At 63.0% G+C, this 13,279-nt stretch overlaps 3 protein-coding genes across 4 annotated transcripts; 2 read left to right on the forward strand and 1 right to left on the reverse strand.

Moving 5' to 3' along the window:
* Positions 1-10: 10 nt before the first annotated feature.
* AMSG_06639 (uncharacterized protein) lies at positions 11-992 on the forward strand (the record flags this gene model as incomplete). Its single annotated transcript, XM_013901261.1, has 2 exons — positions 11-279; positions 384-992. The coding sequence occupies exons 1-2, from the start codon at positions 127-129 to the stop codon at positions 990-992; spliced, it is 762 nt and encodes a 253-aa protein (XP_013756715.1). The 5' UTR covers positions 11-126.
* Positions 993-1,297: 305 nt separating this feature from the next.
* Positions 1,298-2,428, forward strand: AMSG_06640 (universal minicircle sequence binding protein). The gene is made up of 2 exons (XM_013901262.1): positions 1,298-1,412; positions 1,835-2,428. The coding sequence occupies exons 1-2, from the start codon at positions 1,320-1,322 to the stop codon at positions 2,288-2,290; spliced, it is 549 nt and encodes a 182-aa protein (XP_013756716.1). The 5' UTR covers positions 1,298-1,319; the 3' UTR covers positions 2,291-2,428.
* On the reverse strand, positions 2,308-11,782 carry AMSG_12001 (the record flags this gene model as incomplete). Of its 2 annotated transcripts, XM_013901368.1 has the most annotated exons (3): positions 2,308-6,493; positions 6,875-10,345; positions 10,621-11,763. In XM_013901368.1, the coding sequence occupies 3 exons, from the start codon at positions 11,761-11,763 to the stop codon at positions 2,459-2,461; spliced, it is 8,649 nt and encodes a 2,882-aa protein (XP_013756822.1). In that variant the 3' UTR covers positions 2,308-2,458. The 2 variants fall into 2 exon arrangements, with proteins under 2 accessions (XP_013756822.1, XP_013756823.1); XM_013901369.1 differs by having other exon boundaries at positions 2,308-10,345; positions 10,621-11,782.
* Positions 11,783-13,279: the final 1,497 nt, after the last annotated feature.

Below are 13,279 nucleotides of genomic sequence, written 5' to 3' on the forward strand. Positions count from 1 at the left end.
GGGGGGGGGGGGGGGGATGTCTCACTCGAGAGGATATGGTGATGATGATGATGACGATGACGATGATGATGATGATGATGATGACGATGATGATGGTGATGATGATGATGGCGGTCGTTCAATGCGATGGCTGCTGGTCAACTGCTCACTATGCTTGCACTGCTGTGCTGGACTCTGCTGGACTCTGCTGGACTCTGCCCATCGCTGCCGGTTGCCTCTCGCCCAACAGTCGGCGATCGCAAGGGCGTCCAGCACACAGAATACGGCATCAAGGTCAAGGTACGCACGACCCCCCTCCCTGCGTCCCTCCCACACCCGCTCCCCTCTCCCCCCCCTCCCCCTCCCCCTCCCTTTATCGCCACTCATGCATCATTGCATCACAGACACATGACGGTCAGTACCGGGTCTACCGCCGCTACCGTGACTTTGAGCGACTGGTGACCAAGATCGCCAAGGGCCGCAAGGCTGCCGGCCTCCCGCCAGTCGCCGGCCTTCCGGCGATGCCGAAAAAGTCGCTGCTTTCTCGATTCAAGTCGGACGTGGTGGAGAAGCGCAAGCGGGCGTTCAACGATATCTTGCAGTTCCTGCTGCAGGCTGAGCCTGACGAGGGCAAGGCGCTCTTGTCGTCGTTTCTCGCCGAAGGCGTCGAGGCCGTCGGCGACTCGTCGCTGCAGAAAATCCGCTCCAAGGCCATTGCAGTCAAGGTCTCGCTCGCCGATAAGAAGGCCGACGCCCGCCGCGAGACAACTGACCGCCACCAAGCCTCGCTCTGTCGCGAGTGCAAGGACGATATCAACTACTCCAAGAGCCACTGCGCATCGTGCGCCTCGCCGCTTCGTGCTGCGTCTCACGGCCAAACCTGTCGCGCCTGCAACATCCCGGCAACTCGCTGCTACAAATGCAACAAGGCCGGCGCCGCGCCCGTCCGCGCATGCGTCGAATGCGCCAAGTTCTGTCTCGCCTGCGAGGAGGATCTCTTTGATGCCGAGTGAGTAAGCCGCCGATCACCCCGCCCTACCGCCGCCATCGTAATTGTACTGCCGCCGCCCGTCCCCTCCCCCCCCCCCCCATGGTTGTCAGAGATAAGGGCAAGACAAAATAAAGCAGTTGGCGCTACCAAAAAAAAACCCCTCCGATGTCCCCATTGAAGGACCCTCTTTGTCTGCGTCCCCGTGACATGGGCAACGGCTAATTCGCACGAGTAACCATTGATTATGGTGCAAGAGAGTTGAGCATGGTTCTGAGCTTCGCTCACAGCCGTTCAAGGTCAAGGCCCTGCCCACCACGACCTTGACCAGCACTCCACCACGCAGAGAATCATGGCGGACTACGAAGCTGATTACGACGCTGACTACGCAGAGCAGCCTGTCCGCGAGCGCCGCTACCGCAAGAAGTGCTTCAACTGTGGCTCGGTACGCCTCCCCCTCCTCCCTCCTTCCCCTCCCTCGCTACCCCCTTGCCGTCGGTTGGCGAGGCGGTCGCCGGTGCCTCCGTCCCAAGGCCAGCAAGCCTCCCACACCGCCCCCTTTGCGCCACCTACGCCCCTACGCCTCCCCCTCCAACCCCTGTCCCATTCCCCTAATCCCTCCTCCTCCCCCATGCCCCCACCCCTACCCCCCCTCCCCCCCCCTCTGTGCGCCTGCCTGGTGGAAGACGGCAGCAATTTTTGGGAAGGCAACCAGGAGAAGAAGGCCATGCCATGCCATACCATGCTGTCCAGGGGGATGGGTGACGGACCCCCCTCCCCTCCCTCCCTCCCCCTCCTCACCCTCACCCTTACCCTCCCTCGCCCCTCTTCTACGACACCTACACTCACTTCCTTTTCTGACTACAGCTCGACCATCTTGTCGTCGACTGCCCGTCCGAGGTCAAGCTGTGCTTCCACTGCCAGTCGGCCGACCACCTGGCGTCCGAGTGCCCGACGCCCATGCCGCGCGAGTGCTACGTCTGCGGTTCGATCGAACACGTTCGTGCGGCATGCCCGCAGCGCCCGGCGCCGGCTCCGCGTGAGCCGCGTGAGCCGCGCGAGCCGCGTGAGCCGCGTCCGCCCAAGGCCAAACGCAAGAAGCGCTGCCACATCTGTGGCGAGGACGACCATCTCTTCCGCGACTGCGATCAGTACGACCCGGACCTGGCGGCGGCCAAGAAGTCGTGCCACAACTGCGGCGGCATGGGTCACATCCAGCGGACCTGCCCCGAGCCGCCCCGCGAGCCCGACCAGCGCCCTTGCCACCACTGCGGCCTGACCGGTCACGTCAAGCGTGACTGCCCGGCTCTGCAGGAGGAGTAACTGGCCCTGTCCACATACCACTCTCACTCTCAACTTGCGGCTGGCGGTATCGCTGGCTGCAGACTGTTCCTCGGTTTTCCGCGTGGGCGAGAGCCACGCGTCGCCTTCCCACCCTCGTAAACGAAGATGTGCTTGCTTGGTGAGACCCTTGCCTTGCCTGGCTTCCCTTCATTCGGCCGCGCTATGAGTTCGCCGCACCCGCCGCCGCGTCCGCTTAAGGGATGGCAGCGACGGTGTCGGTGCCAGGGGCGAGCTCGATGCCGCCGAAACGTGCTTGACCGCCACCGCGAGCTGATGCTGGAGCGAGAGCACCAGCGCCTTGGCCTTGGCGTGCTCGGCGCGCTCGTTGCGGAGCTGCGTCTTGAGTGTATCGATGGTCATTTGTGACGGTGCCTTGGGCGACGCGGGCTTTTCCAGCGACGCTGGTCCGTCCGGCCCGCGTGATGGGCCGCCGGACTCTTCGGCGGGCCGACGCTCGCGACTCTTACGGGCCAGTGGCGACGCCGGTTGATGGGCCTCGAAAAGAGCGATCGTGTTTTTGGCGTCGGCAAGCTGCCGCTCAAGAGCGTGCTTGTCGTGAATGACCTTGTCGAGGTACGTGTGGTTCACGTCCTTGCGCTTGGCCTCCTCGACAACAGCGACCTGTGCAGCCTGGACCTCGAGCTTGAGCTCAGGCACCACGTGCTTCTCGTAGTGGATGAGCTTGGCGAGGAGCGTCTCATAGCGAGCGTGCGCAGTCTCGGCCTTGTGGCGGTACGATGCCAGGTCGGCTGTGAGACGGGCGATGGTGTCGTTGGCATCGCCGAGCTCACCCGAGAACCGGCGTGCATCAGCTTGGGCCTGAGCGCGATCGGCCTCAGCACGGGCGACCGAGTCAAGCGCGGTATGGACCTGCTCAGCGTACTCGGCGTCCTTGCGATTCTCGGCGGTGCGGACGGCCTCCATGATCCGGTCGCGGGCTGCGATGTACTTGTGCTTGATCTCCATATACCGCACCTTGTGGGCGTCATACTTGAGCCCAAGGTGGCTGTGCTCGCCCATGAGCGCCTCGTACTGTCGTGCCCACTCGGCGTTCTTTGTCCGCAGCGCCGTCTCCAGTTTGGCCTGCACGTCAGCATACACTGCATGCTCGGCCTTGAACGCCTCGTACTCCGCGAGAAGGCTCTTATGTGCCTTAGTCGTGCTCGACAGCTGGGTCTCGAGGAAAGCGCCACGCTCGAGCTGAGTCGTCAACTCGGCGATCTTGGCCTCGGCCTTGGCGAGCGCGTCGTTGACGTGAGCGCGGTGGGCAGTCTGCTCTTCAGCAAGGACCGACTCGCGCTCGGCAGCTGAGCTTGCTGAGACCTCCGCATGGATGCGAGCCTGCTCGGCTGCCTGCAGCTCGTCCTGTAGCGCAGCAATCTGGGCCTGTTGCTTGCTTCTAGCGTCGTGGGCGGCGTCGAGCTTGGCCTCGAGCTTGGTGACTCGAGCAGACGTGGCGTCGAGCGACCTCACGGCTGTCTCGAGCCTTCTACTCGCGGTCGCAAGATCGTCCTCTGCAAGCGCCGTTACCCGGGTTTGGGATGCAAGCTGCTCGCGGAGCGCTTGGATCTGGGCCTCTTTCTCGGATGCCAGCTGCTCGCGGGCAGCCTCATGCTCAGTGATGAGTTTCTCACGCACGGTCTTGATCTCGGACTCTTTCTCAGCAACCAACTGCTCGCGGACGGCCTTGATCTCGGACTCTTTCTCGGCAACCAACTGCTCGTGTGCAGCTTTGTGCTCCGCAACCAATTGCTCACGGACGGCCTTGATCTCGGACTCTTTCTCGGCAACCAACTGCTCGTGCACGGCCTTGATCTCAGTCTCCTTCTCAGCAACCAACTGCTCGTGCTCAGCTCTGTGCTCCGCAACCAATTGCTCGCGCACGGTCTTGATCTCAGTCTCCTTTTCCACCACAACCTGCTCACGGACAGCATTGATCTCGGACTCTTTCTCGGCAACCAACTGCTCGTGCACGGCCTTGATCTCAGTCTCCTTCTCAGCAACCAACTGCTCGTGCTCAGCTCTGTGCTCCGCAACCAATTGCTCGCGCACGGTCTTGATCTCAGTCTCCTTTTCCACCACAACCTGCTCACGGACAGCATTGATCTCGGACTCTTTCTCGGCAACCAACTGCTCGCGGACGGCCTTGATCTCAGTCTCCTTCTCAGCAACCAACTGCTTGTGCTCAGCTCTGTGCTCCGCAACCAATTGCTCGCGCACGGTCTTGATCTCAGTCTCCTTTTCCACCACAACCTGCTCACGGACAGCATTGATCTCGGACTCTTTCTCGGCAACCAGCTGCTCGCGCACGGTCTTGATCTCAGTCTCCTTTTCCACCACAACCTGCTCACGGACAGCATTGATCTCGGACTCTTTCTCGGCAACCAACTGCTCGCGGACGGCCTTGATCTCAGTCTCCTTCTCAGCAACCAACTGCTCGTGCTCAGCTCTGTGCTCCGCAACCAATTGCTCACGGACGACCTTGATATCAGTCTCCTTTTCCACCACAACCTGCTCACGGACGGCCTTGATCTCGGACTCTTTCTCAGCAACCAACTGCTCGCGCATAGCCTTCATCTCGGCTTTGCGCTCAGCAACCAACTGCTCGCGGACGGCCTTGATCTCAGTCTCCTTCTCAGCAACCAACTGCTCGTGCACGGCTTGGACTGAAGCCTCGCGCTCAGCAACCAGCTGCTCGCGGACAGCCTTGATCTCGGACTCTTTCTCAGCAACCAACTGCTCGCGGACGGCCTTGATCTCAGTCTCCTTCTCGGCAATCAACTGCTCGCGCACAGCCTTCACCTCAACCTCATTCTCAGCGACACGCTGGTCTCGATCCGCCTCAGCCACGGCAGCAGCATTCGCTGCAGACGCTGCAAGGACTTCAAGCTCAATTGCACGTCGTTCCAGATCCTGACGCTCCTGATCCAGCGTTTCGCAGCGTGCCTTCGCCTTGCCGAGCGCTTCCTCAAGCTCCTTCCGCACAACGTCTTGCACACGTCTCTCACGCTCGCGCGCCTCGGTCGTCGTCGCAAGCTCGACCCGTGCTACATCACGCTCACGCGCAATCTGCTCGCACTTTTCGCTCGTGCTAGACACCTCAGTCTGCAGCTCACGCGCCCGCTCGGCAATGATCGCCAATTCAGCCTTGGTCTCGCCGTGCGCCTCGGTCTCGCGCGCCATCAGCACAGACACAGTTGCCAGCTCGGCCTTCGCCTCGTCGCGCTCTCGGGACGCAGCCTCGCTGGCCTGCTCCGCCGCAGCTAGTCTCTTGCCCAGCGTCGCCTCCACCGTCGCACGCTCAGCCTGGGCCTCGGCCAGCCCTTGTTCGAGATCTTCTCGAACCCCCTGTTGGACACGAGCATCGCGGGTCCGCGCCTCGGACAACGTACCCAGCTCGAGCTTGAGCACGTCGCGCTCGCGGACAAGCTCTGTCTTTTCCGCCCGCACACTCTCCAGCAGCGCCACATCGGCAGTCTGCTGCTCAAGCGTGTGCGCGTGTGCAGCGCGTTCGCGCTCCAGCTCGGCCTCAGCCTCGGCCAACCGCACTGCGATGGCCTTTTGGGCCTCACCAGCATCCGCAAGCTCTTGCCGGCAGCCCGCAAGTTCTGTCTTGGCATCGGCCGCTGCAGCCAGACTTTGGCGCAGCTCGCTCGCCAGCTCTTCAACCTTGCACTCCGCAGTGCTCCTCGCAAGCTGCACCGCTTCAAGCTCGGCCCGACACTCGTCCAGTTCGTCCGCAGCATGCTTTGCCGCATCCTCGGTCACCGCAATCTCACGCTGCAGTGCCTCGAGCTGTAGCTGCAGCTCCGAGCACTCTGTCCGCCGTGTGGCAAGTTCGGCCTCGCGCTCGCTTACGCTTGCTCGCAGATCATTAGCCACTTCGGCGTGCGCCTGGCGCTCGCTGGTCAGCTCAGCCTCAAGCGCATCCATTTTGGTCTGCACTTTGGCAGCATCGTGCTCTTGCTCAGCAAGGCGACCCTTGAGAGCTGCAATCTCGGCCTCCAGTCGTGTCACAACGTCAGCTCGGTCGCGCTTCACCATCGCTATGAGCTCTTCAGAGGACGCTTGCTGCGCCTCGAGGTGGAGAGTCTTCTTCTCCGCCTCGCGGATCTGAGACTGGAGCTCGGCAACCTTGTCCTGCAAAGACTGTCGTTCGTCGAGCGACGTGTCAAGCTTGGCCTCGAGCGTCTCCACCCGTGCCAGGCGCTCTTCCAGGCTCGCTTCGGCCGCCCTCTGCTCAGCTTCGGCACGTTCCAGCTGCCGCTGCGTCTCGGCGTGCGTTTCGCCCGCTGTCGCCAGCTTGCCCCGCAAGCTCTCGACCTCGGCGTGCGCAGCCTCAAGCTTGGCCTCAACTTCGCTCCGTGCCACCCTCGACACTTCCTCCAGTGACGCCGTCGAAGCTTCCAGAGCCGCCACCCTGGCTTCAGACTCTTCATGGAGCTCAATAACCCGCGCCTCGGCCACGCGCGCATCTTGCTGTGCCGTGTGAAGAGCAGACTGGAGCTCGGCAACCTTGTCCTGCAAAGACTGTCGTTCGTCAAGCGACGTGTCAAGCTTGGCCTCGAGCGTCTCCACCCGTGCCAGGCGCTCTTCCAGGCTCGCTTCGGCCGCCCTCCGCTCTGCTTCAGCACGCTCGAGCCGCTGCTGCGTCTCGGCATGCTCGCTCGCGGCTGCAGCCAGTCGAGCCTCTGCTTCCAGTCGCGCCGCCTCTTCGCGCTCGGCCCGAGCAACAATTCGTCCGTGGGCCTCCTCCGCTGCTTCAAGCTTGGCCTTGTACTCGGCCCGCGTCCGCGTCAGCTCGTCATGGCCTCTGACTCGCGCCGCCTCGGCTGCTTGTGCTGCCGCCTGGAGCTGAGCCACATGCGCAGCGTCTGCATCCTTGGCGGCGCCTGTCTCCCGCACCGCGGCTTTGAGCTCAACAATCTGCTGCTGCAGCTCGTTGCGCTCGTCCAGCGAGGCATCAACGCGCGCTTCAAGCACATCTACCCGTGCCACACGGTCGGCCAGAGCCTGTTCGGCAGCCTCGCACTCGGCCTTGGCATGCTCGAGCTTGCGTTCGGCCGCAAGTCGCGCTTCGGCCTCGTGTTCTGCACGCGCTGCGTCTGCTTGTCGCACCTTCTCCAGTGACTCGATCCGAGCCCGCAGCTCACGTAGCTCTCGCTGTGCGGATTCGGCTTCGGTCCGTGCAAGTTGGCTCGACTCCTCCAGCGACGCTGTCGACGCTTCCAGCGCCATGCTCGTCGCCTCGGCTTCGTCTTCCAGCTCGATGGCCCGGGCCTCCGCCGCGGCAGCGCGACTCTTGGCCTCACGGGCTTGCACCTGGAGCTCGGCAATTTGTTGCTGCAACTCAGTACGATCGTCAAGTGAGTTGTCCAGCTTGGCTTCGAGCGCCGCGACCCGGTCAGCCCGCTCGTCTAGACTCTTCTGCATCCGCTCGAGCTCCGCTCTCGCCTCGGCCTGGTGGCTTTGCAGCACGCGCACCTCAGCGTCCTTGCCCTGGAGCTGCTGGCAAAGTAGCCCAACCTCTTCGCGGACACGCTCCAGCTCCGCAACTTGATCCTTGGCTGAAGCTTCGGTTGATGCCAGTTTTGCCCTGGCACTCTCGTGGTGCTCACGCAGAACCCGATGTTCCACCTCGAGCTGGCTGCGGGCCTGCTCGGTCCGCTGCAGTTCCTGCCGCACCGCTGCCAGATCGCCCTGTACCGCCTTCTGCATCGAGCCGTGCTCTCTCTGCGCCGCTACCGTCGCGACCAGCTTGGTCTCCACCTGCGCCAGCTCTTCCACCTTGGCCTCGAGACGGCTTCGCTCCTCGTAGGACGCGTCGAGCTCGGCCTCGAGTTGCTTGATCCGCTCTTTGCGCTCGCTGGCGCTCTTGAGAACCCCAGCCAGCTCAGCCTTGGCTTCATCGCACTGCTCGCGAAGTACACGGAGCTCGACCTCGGACTTGCTCCGGACCTGCTCCTCGCTCCGAAGCTCCTCGCGGACCGACGCAAGCTCGGCCTGCGCCGCCTCTTGGCTCATCTGGCAGTTCTTGAGCTCAGTCGAGAGGTCCGCAATCTTGCGGTTGTGGTCCTCGCGAGCCGTGGTCTCCGCAGCCAGCGCGTCAGTCGCGTTCTTGGCTGCGCTTTCAGCTTCAGCCCGTGTGGCCTCGAGCTGAGCCTCCAGCTCGGCACGTGCAGCACGCGACTTGTTGAGCGCCTTCTCCAGCTTGCCCTCCAGCTTGGACCGCTCCTCCAACTCGGCCGCGTGCTCGATCTGCTGCGCAGACCATTGTTCCTTGACAACGTTGAACGCGTTGGCTGCCACTGCCAGCTTGTCGTTGTACTCGGCCACCTCGGCCTCGTGGGCAGCCTGCGCTTCGGTCACCTCGCGCTCAAGCGTCTTGTGGGCTTTGGCAAGAGCGTCGTACTCGGCTTGGACACTCGCCAGCTTGCTGTTAGCGGTGTCAAGTTGCCGCATCAACTCTGGCTCAAGCACCATGCCCGATTGGCGGAGCGCGAACGTGGTCGACGCCGGAGCGTTGGTCTCGTCAACCGCCGACGCCAGCTCGTCAATCCTGGTCTCCGACGACTGCAGCTGCCTACGGAGCTTGGCAATCTCGCGCTCGTGTTGCTTGCACCGCCGGCACTCGTCCGGCTGGTGTGGTGGGGCCCGCAATGGAGCACCGAGCGGAAGCGAGCCACGCCGCTGGGTCAACCGCGACCGGGTCGCCGGATCGATCTGGCCTGCCGCGTGGTCAGGCATCGACCGGTTAAGGCTCGAGATCGATGGTGAGCGCGACCGCCCGCGCAGGCTCGAGATCGAGCGCTCTCTCTCGGGCGCCATCGGCGAGCGCGCTCTGGCCAGCGCCGCGTGCAGCCGCGAGTTGGTCAAATTGAGCGAGTGGCCCGACGAGTTGAGCCGTGACCGTCGTGCCGGCGATGGCGATGCCATCCGCGAGCTCGACCCAGCCTTGATCGGTGAGGCTGGTGGTGAGGCCAGCCCGATTCCCGAACCATTGCTTGCCGTCTCGGCAACGGTATCCGTGGACCTATCTGCGCCTGTGCCAGCGGCGCCAGCGGCGCCAGCGGCGGCCTTCTCGCGGACGGCAGTCGAGAGCTCCGGCCGCTCGCCCCAGCGTCGACGCACATCGCCGGTGGTCTCAAGCATCTCGTCGCGGTTGGGCGAGGTGTACCATGAAAGAAACTCGTCAAACGTGACCGTACCCGAGTTGTCGCGGTCAAGCAGACTCATGACAGCTGTCATGGCCTCGTCGGTCACATCGTAGCCGCAGTCGACAAGATACTGGCGAAACTCAGCCTCGTCCATAATGTTCGAGCCGTCGGTGTCGTAGTAGTCAAAGATGTGGCGGACTTCTTCGCGAGACCTCGTGTGGTCACGGAAGAACTCAACGTAAGTCATGACCGACAGCTTGTCGGGCTTGTGTGAGACGTCTGCGGCATCGAACATGATGGGAATGTCGAACGCATCGTGAGCCTTCTGAAGCGCGAGCTTGAGGTTGCCCTCGGCATCGTTTGGGTCGAGCGCGTCGTAGTCGATGAGTGACGGGTTGAGGTGGTGGACGAGAGCGCAGAGGACCATCCCGTTCTGAAAGTTGGTGGTAAAGTTGCGGACCGGGCAGCAGGCGTAGCCGTGCAGCTCTTCGTTAATCCACGCCAGCAGCGTTTTTGAGACCGACACGCCGTCGGCTCTGATGTGAAAGTGGCGAATCATGGACCAGACAAGGCCGAGGACCATCTTGCGGTCGCCGTTCCTAACCGACTCGACCGAGCACGAGACGACCACGCCCTCCTTGCCCAGCACATCAAGCGCAAGGGCCACATTCTCGCGCTGATGCATCGGCGACGTTGGGTTCTTCCGGTGTTTGGGCATGGGTGCGCCCATGAGAATCTCCAATGTATTGATGAGGATGGAGCCGTCGGCCAAGTCGCGCGCCAAGTCGGTCACCTCCAACGACCTGCACGCAAGCACGGCGTTGAGCCACCGGGTGAACGCCCGCTCCTGCTTCAGCTCCCACTCGCCGAGGTTGTTCTTCCCCCGCAACGACGACATGCCTCGCCGCCCTGCTCTGCTCGTCTGCGTGGAGTGTAGCCGGTAGTGCTTTACCCTCCCCGTCCCTTCCCCGTGGCGTGGCGTTTGTGCGCGATGAAGTTCGGCTGGAAACGGAGCCTAAACCGAAGCTGATGCGCCGAGCCTCCCACCCACGCCCACTCTCATCACACACATACTCACACAGTGTCATTAATTATGCAACTTGGGCGTAGTTTCACCCGCTACGATGTGGCAGCTGTGGTCGACTCGAGAACAAGCACGATCGGGAGATGGTCCGAGCCGACGACAGAGGCAGGACGGATGATCGAGGCGTGGACCCGCGGCAGGGCGTGCTCCGAGACCACAAAGTGGTCCAGCCTCCATCCGATGTTGCGCGGACGGGCGCCGCGGACCCGATACGAGTAGAAAGAGTAGATCTGAGCATCCATGACGGCTGCGAGAGGGTGGTCGTCGGCGACCGTGTCGCGAAGCTTGCGGTACGTGTCGACAAGGCCGGCGCGGGCGCAGATGGCCTGGAACGAGTCCCGTTCCGCCGGGGAGAACCCTGGCTGGCTCTCCTTCTTCTCCGGGTTGGCCACATCGATGGCAAACGGCGCAACGTTAAGATCGCCGGTCCACACCACAGCCTTGCCCGGTGCAGCCTCCCGCAGCTGCTCGAGGTACGCGCCGAGCGCCGCATCCCAGACGTCGACTCGGCGGCCAAGTCGCACGAGCTTTGGCCCGGCGTTGGGCGTGTAAGTGGCGACCACGATAAAGTCATCAAACTCGGCCGCGACAAACCGCCCGTCGCTCTCGAGCTCGTGGCCGCCCATCTCGAGTTTGGTCGTCACATTGAGCCACGGGATCTTGGAGAGGAGCGCCACGCCCGATTGGCCCTTGTTGGCCGAAGGGACCCAGACAGCGTGCGGAAAGTGGCCGAGCCCTGCGGCAGCGACCGTGGCCGCAAACGCTTCCTCGTTCGCCACCGCTTCGCTGGCCAGCTTGAGCTCCTGAAGCGCGAGGACGTCTGGATCCTCGCTTGCCACATAGTCGGCCAGTCGCCCGTCGCGGGAGGCAGCCTTGAGCGAGTTGATGTTCCAGCTCACGATCTTGACTGTCCTTGCGCCCTCCGCCTGCTGAGCGCTGGGAATCGCCTCGAGCTCCAGTTCACTGTTGGTAGCCTCGGCCCGCCGCTTCTGATCCTCGGACATCGGTCGATCGGCTCCGCTCCCGGCCTTGCCTACCTTGCCCTTCTTACCCGCCTTGCTTCCCTTGCCCGACTTGATCCCTCCCGCTGCTGCTTCGCCACCACCGCCTGCTCCGCTTCGCAGCGCCCGGCGCCCACCAAGCGTCTTGCCCCGCTTCTCCGGTGAGCTCTTGTCCTTGGCCTCGGCCTCGGCCTTTCGTTTGCGCGGCATGCCTCAACCAGTAGCGTCAGAGTCGACTGCTGACGACTAACGTTGGGGACGAGTAAAGGGACGCGGGCGTGTCGCCAGCGCTCGCCATGACAACAGCTGACGTCTATGCGATGAAACAGGTCACTCTCGACTTTACTCCCCATCGATCACACGCCCCAGCCAATCTGGTTGGCGGCATACGACGACGAGCTCGAGCTGGACGACGAGCCAGAGCCTGTGCCAGATCCAGATCCAGTGCCAGTGCCAGAGTTAGAGACAGAGCCCGACGCCACGGCGGCAGCCGGCGCTGTGCCCGGAACTGCTCCCGAGCCAGAGCCTGACGAGCTGGACGAGGACGAGCCGGATGAGCTGGATGAGACAGGCGGGGCCGTGGCGTCATGGACATGGGTGCCCAGGTCAACCTCACCATCGCGAGCAACGAAAACAGGGTCGGACGACGAGGTCGACGACGGGGTGTTGCCCATGGCGTCGCGGCGGGCGTTCTCCTCCTCGATCTGGTGAAGCTTGTTCTCTGCCTGGACCTTGTCGTAGTAGATGAAGCCGTAGACGATGCAAAAGACGACAGCAATGCCGGCCATAGTGCCAAAACCACCGCCAGCCGCTCGTCCTTGTCCACCTCCGAGTCGGACGAAGCTGCGGTGTTGGTCACCTCATTCTCGCCGGCCTCCTGCCCGATGACGCCAAGCACGAGCCACAGCCCCAGGAACATCAGTGCCAACTTCATAGTCTCCCTCATTGCCATGCTGTGTGTTGGGGAGGAAGAGAGGGGGGGGGTGAGACGGGGGGGTGGACTTGGTTTCTGAGTGTAGGCAGCCAGGCACGCAGCCGGACACACACACACACGCACACACACACACGCACACACACACACACACACACACACACACATAAATACATATACAGGTAAGACTGTAGCATGTGCACGTACATCAGCTCAGGGTTGTCAAGATGGGTGAAATGTCTCAAGTGGGGTTGGGGGGTGGGGAAAGGGGGGGGGTGCGTGGGTGGCGGGGGAGTGAGTGGTGGATTGGCAGCCGAGGACAGTCAGTCACTGTGGACGGAGACAGAGCCGGGACGGGATGCGGTGGGGGGGGGGGGGGGGAGCCATGGGCCTGATTGTTTGAAAAGGGCGGAAGGATACAGAAGAGGAAGACGGGGAGGAAGAGGAGAGGGAGCATGGCGATGGAGAGTTGGTACCAATGGTTGCTGAAATGGCTTGAATGTTGCCCTTGGCCTTGCCCTTTGTCATCTTGGCCTATATGACCTCCATTGTGACCCCCCTGGACCCTGACCCCTGTCCCTTTCCTGCCCAGCTGGGGGGGAGGGGGGGGGGGGAGGGGGGGGGGGGAAGGGGGGGGGAGGGGAAGCACCCGGCCCCCAGCCACCAAACCACCACCCTCGCCCTCGCCCTCGCCCTCGCCCTCGCCCTCGCCTACAACCACTCCTCTCGGCGCCCCTGACATACATGGCTGGTGCGTACTTCAGGGAGAGAGAGAGAAAGAGGGTTCAGTCAGTG

This window comes from Thecamonas trahens, assembly GCF_000142905.1.
Source record: "Thecamonas trahens ATCC 50062 unplaced genomic scaffold supercont1.30, whole genome shotgun sequence".
NCBI lineage: Eukaryota > Apusomonadida > Apusomonadidae > Thecamonas > Thecamonas trahens.

Excerpts from the sequence above, each read along its gene's own strand:
- AMSG_06640 (XM_013901262.1), top strand. The coding sequence starts at position 1,320 with ATGGCGGACTACGAAGCTGATTACGACGCTGACTACGCAGAGCAGCCT. Across the intron at positions 1,413-1,834 it reads AGTGCTTCAACTGTGGCTCG|CTCGACCATCTTGTCGTCGA; the intron begins GTACGCCTCCCC and ends TTCTGACTACAG.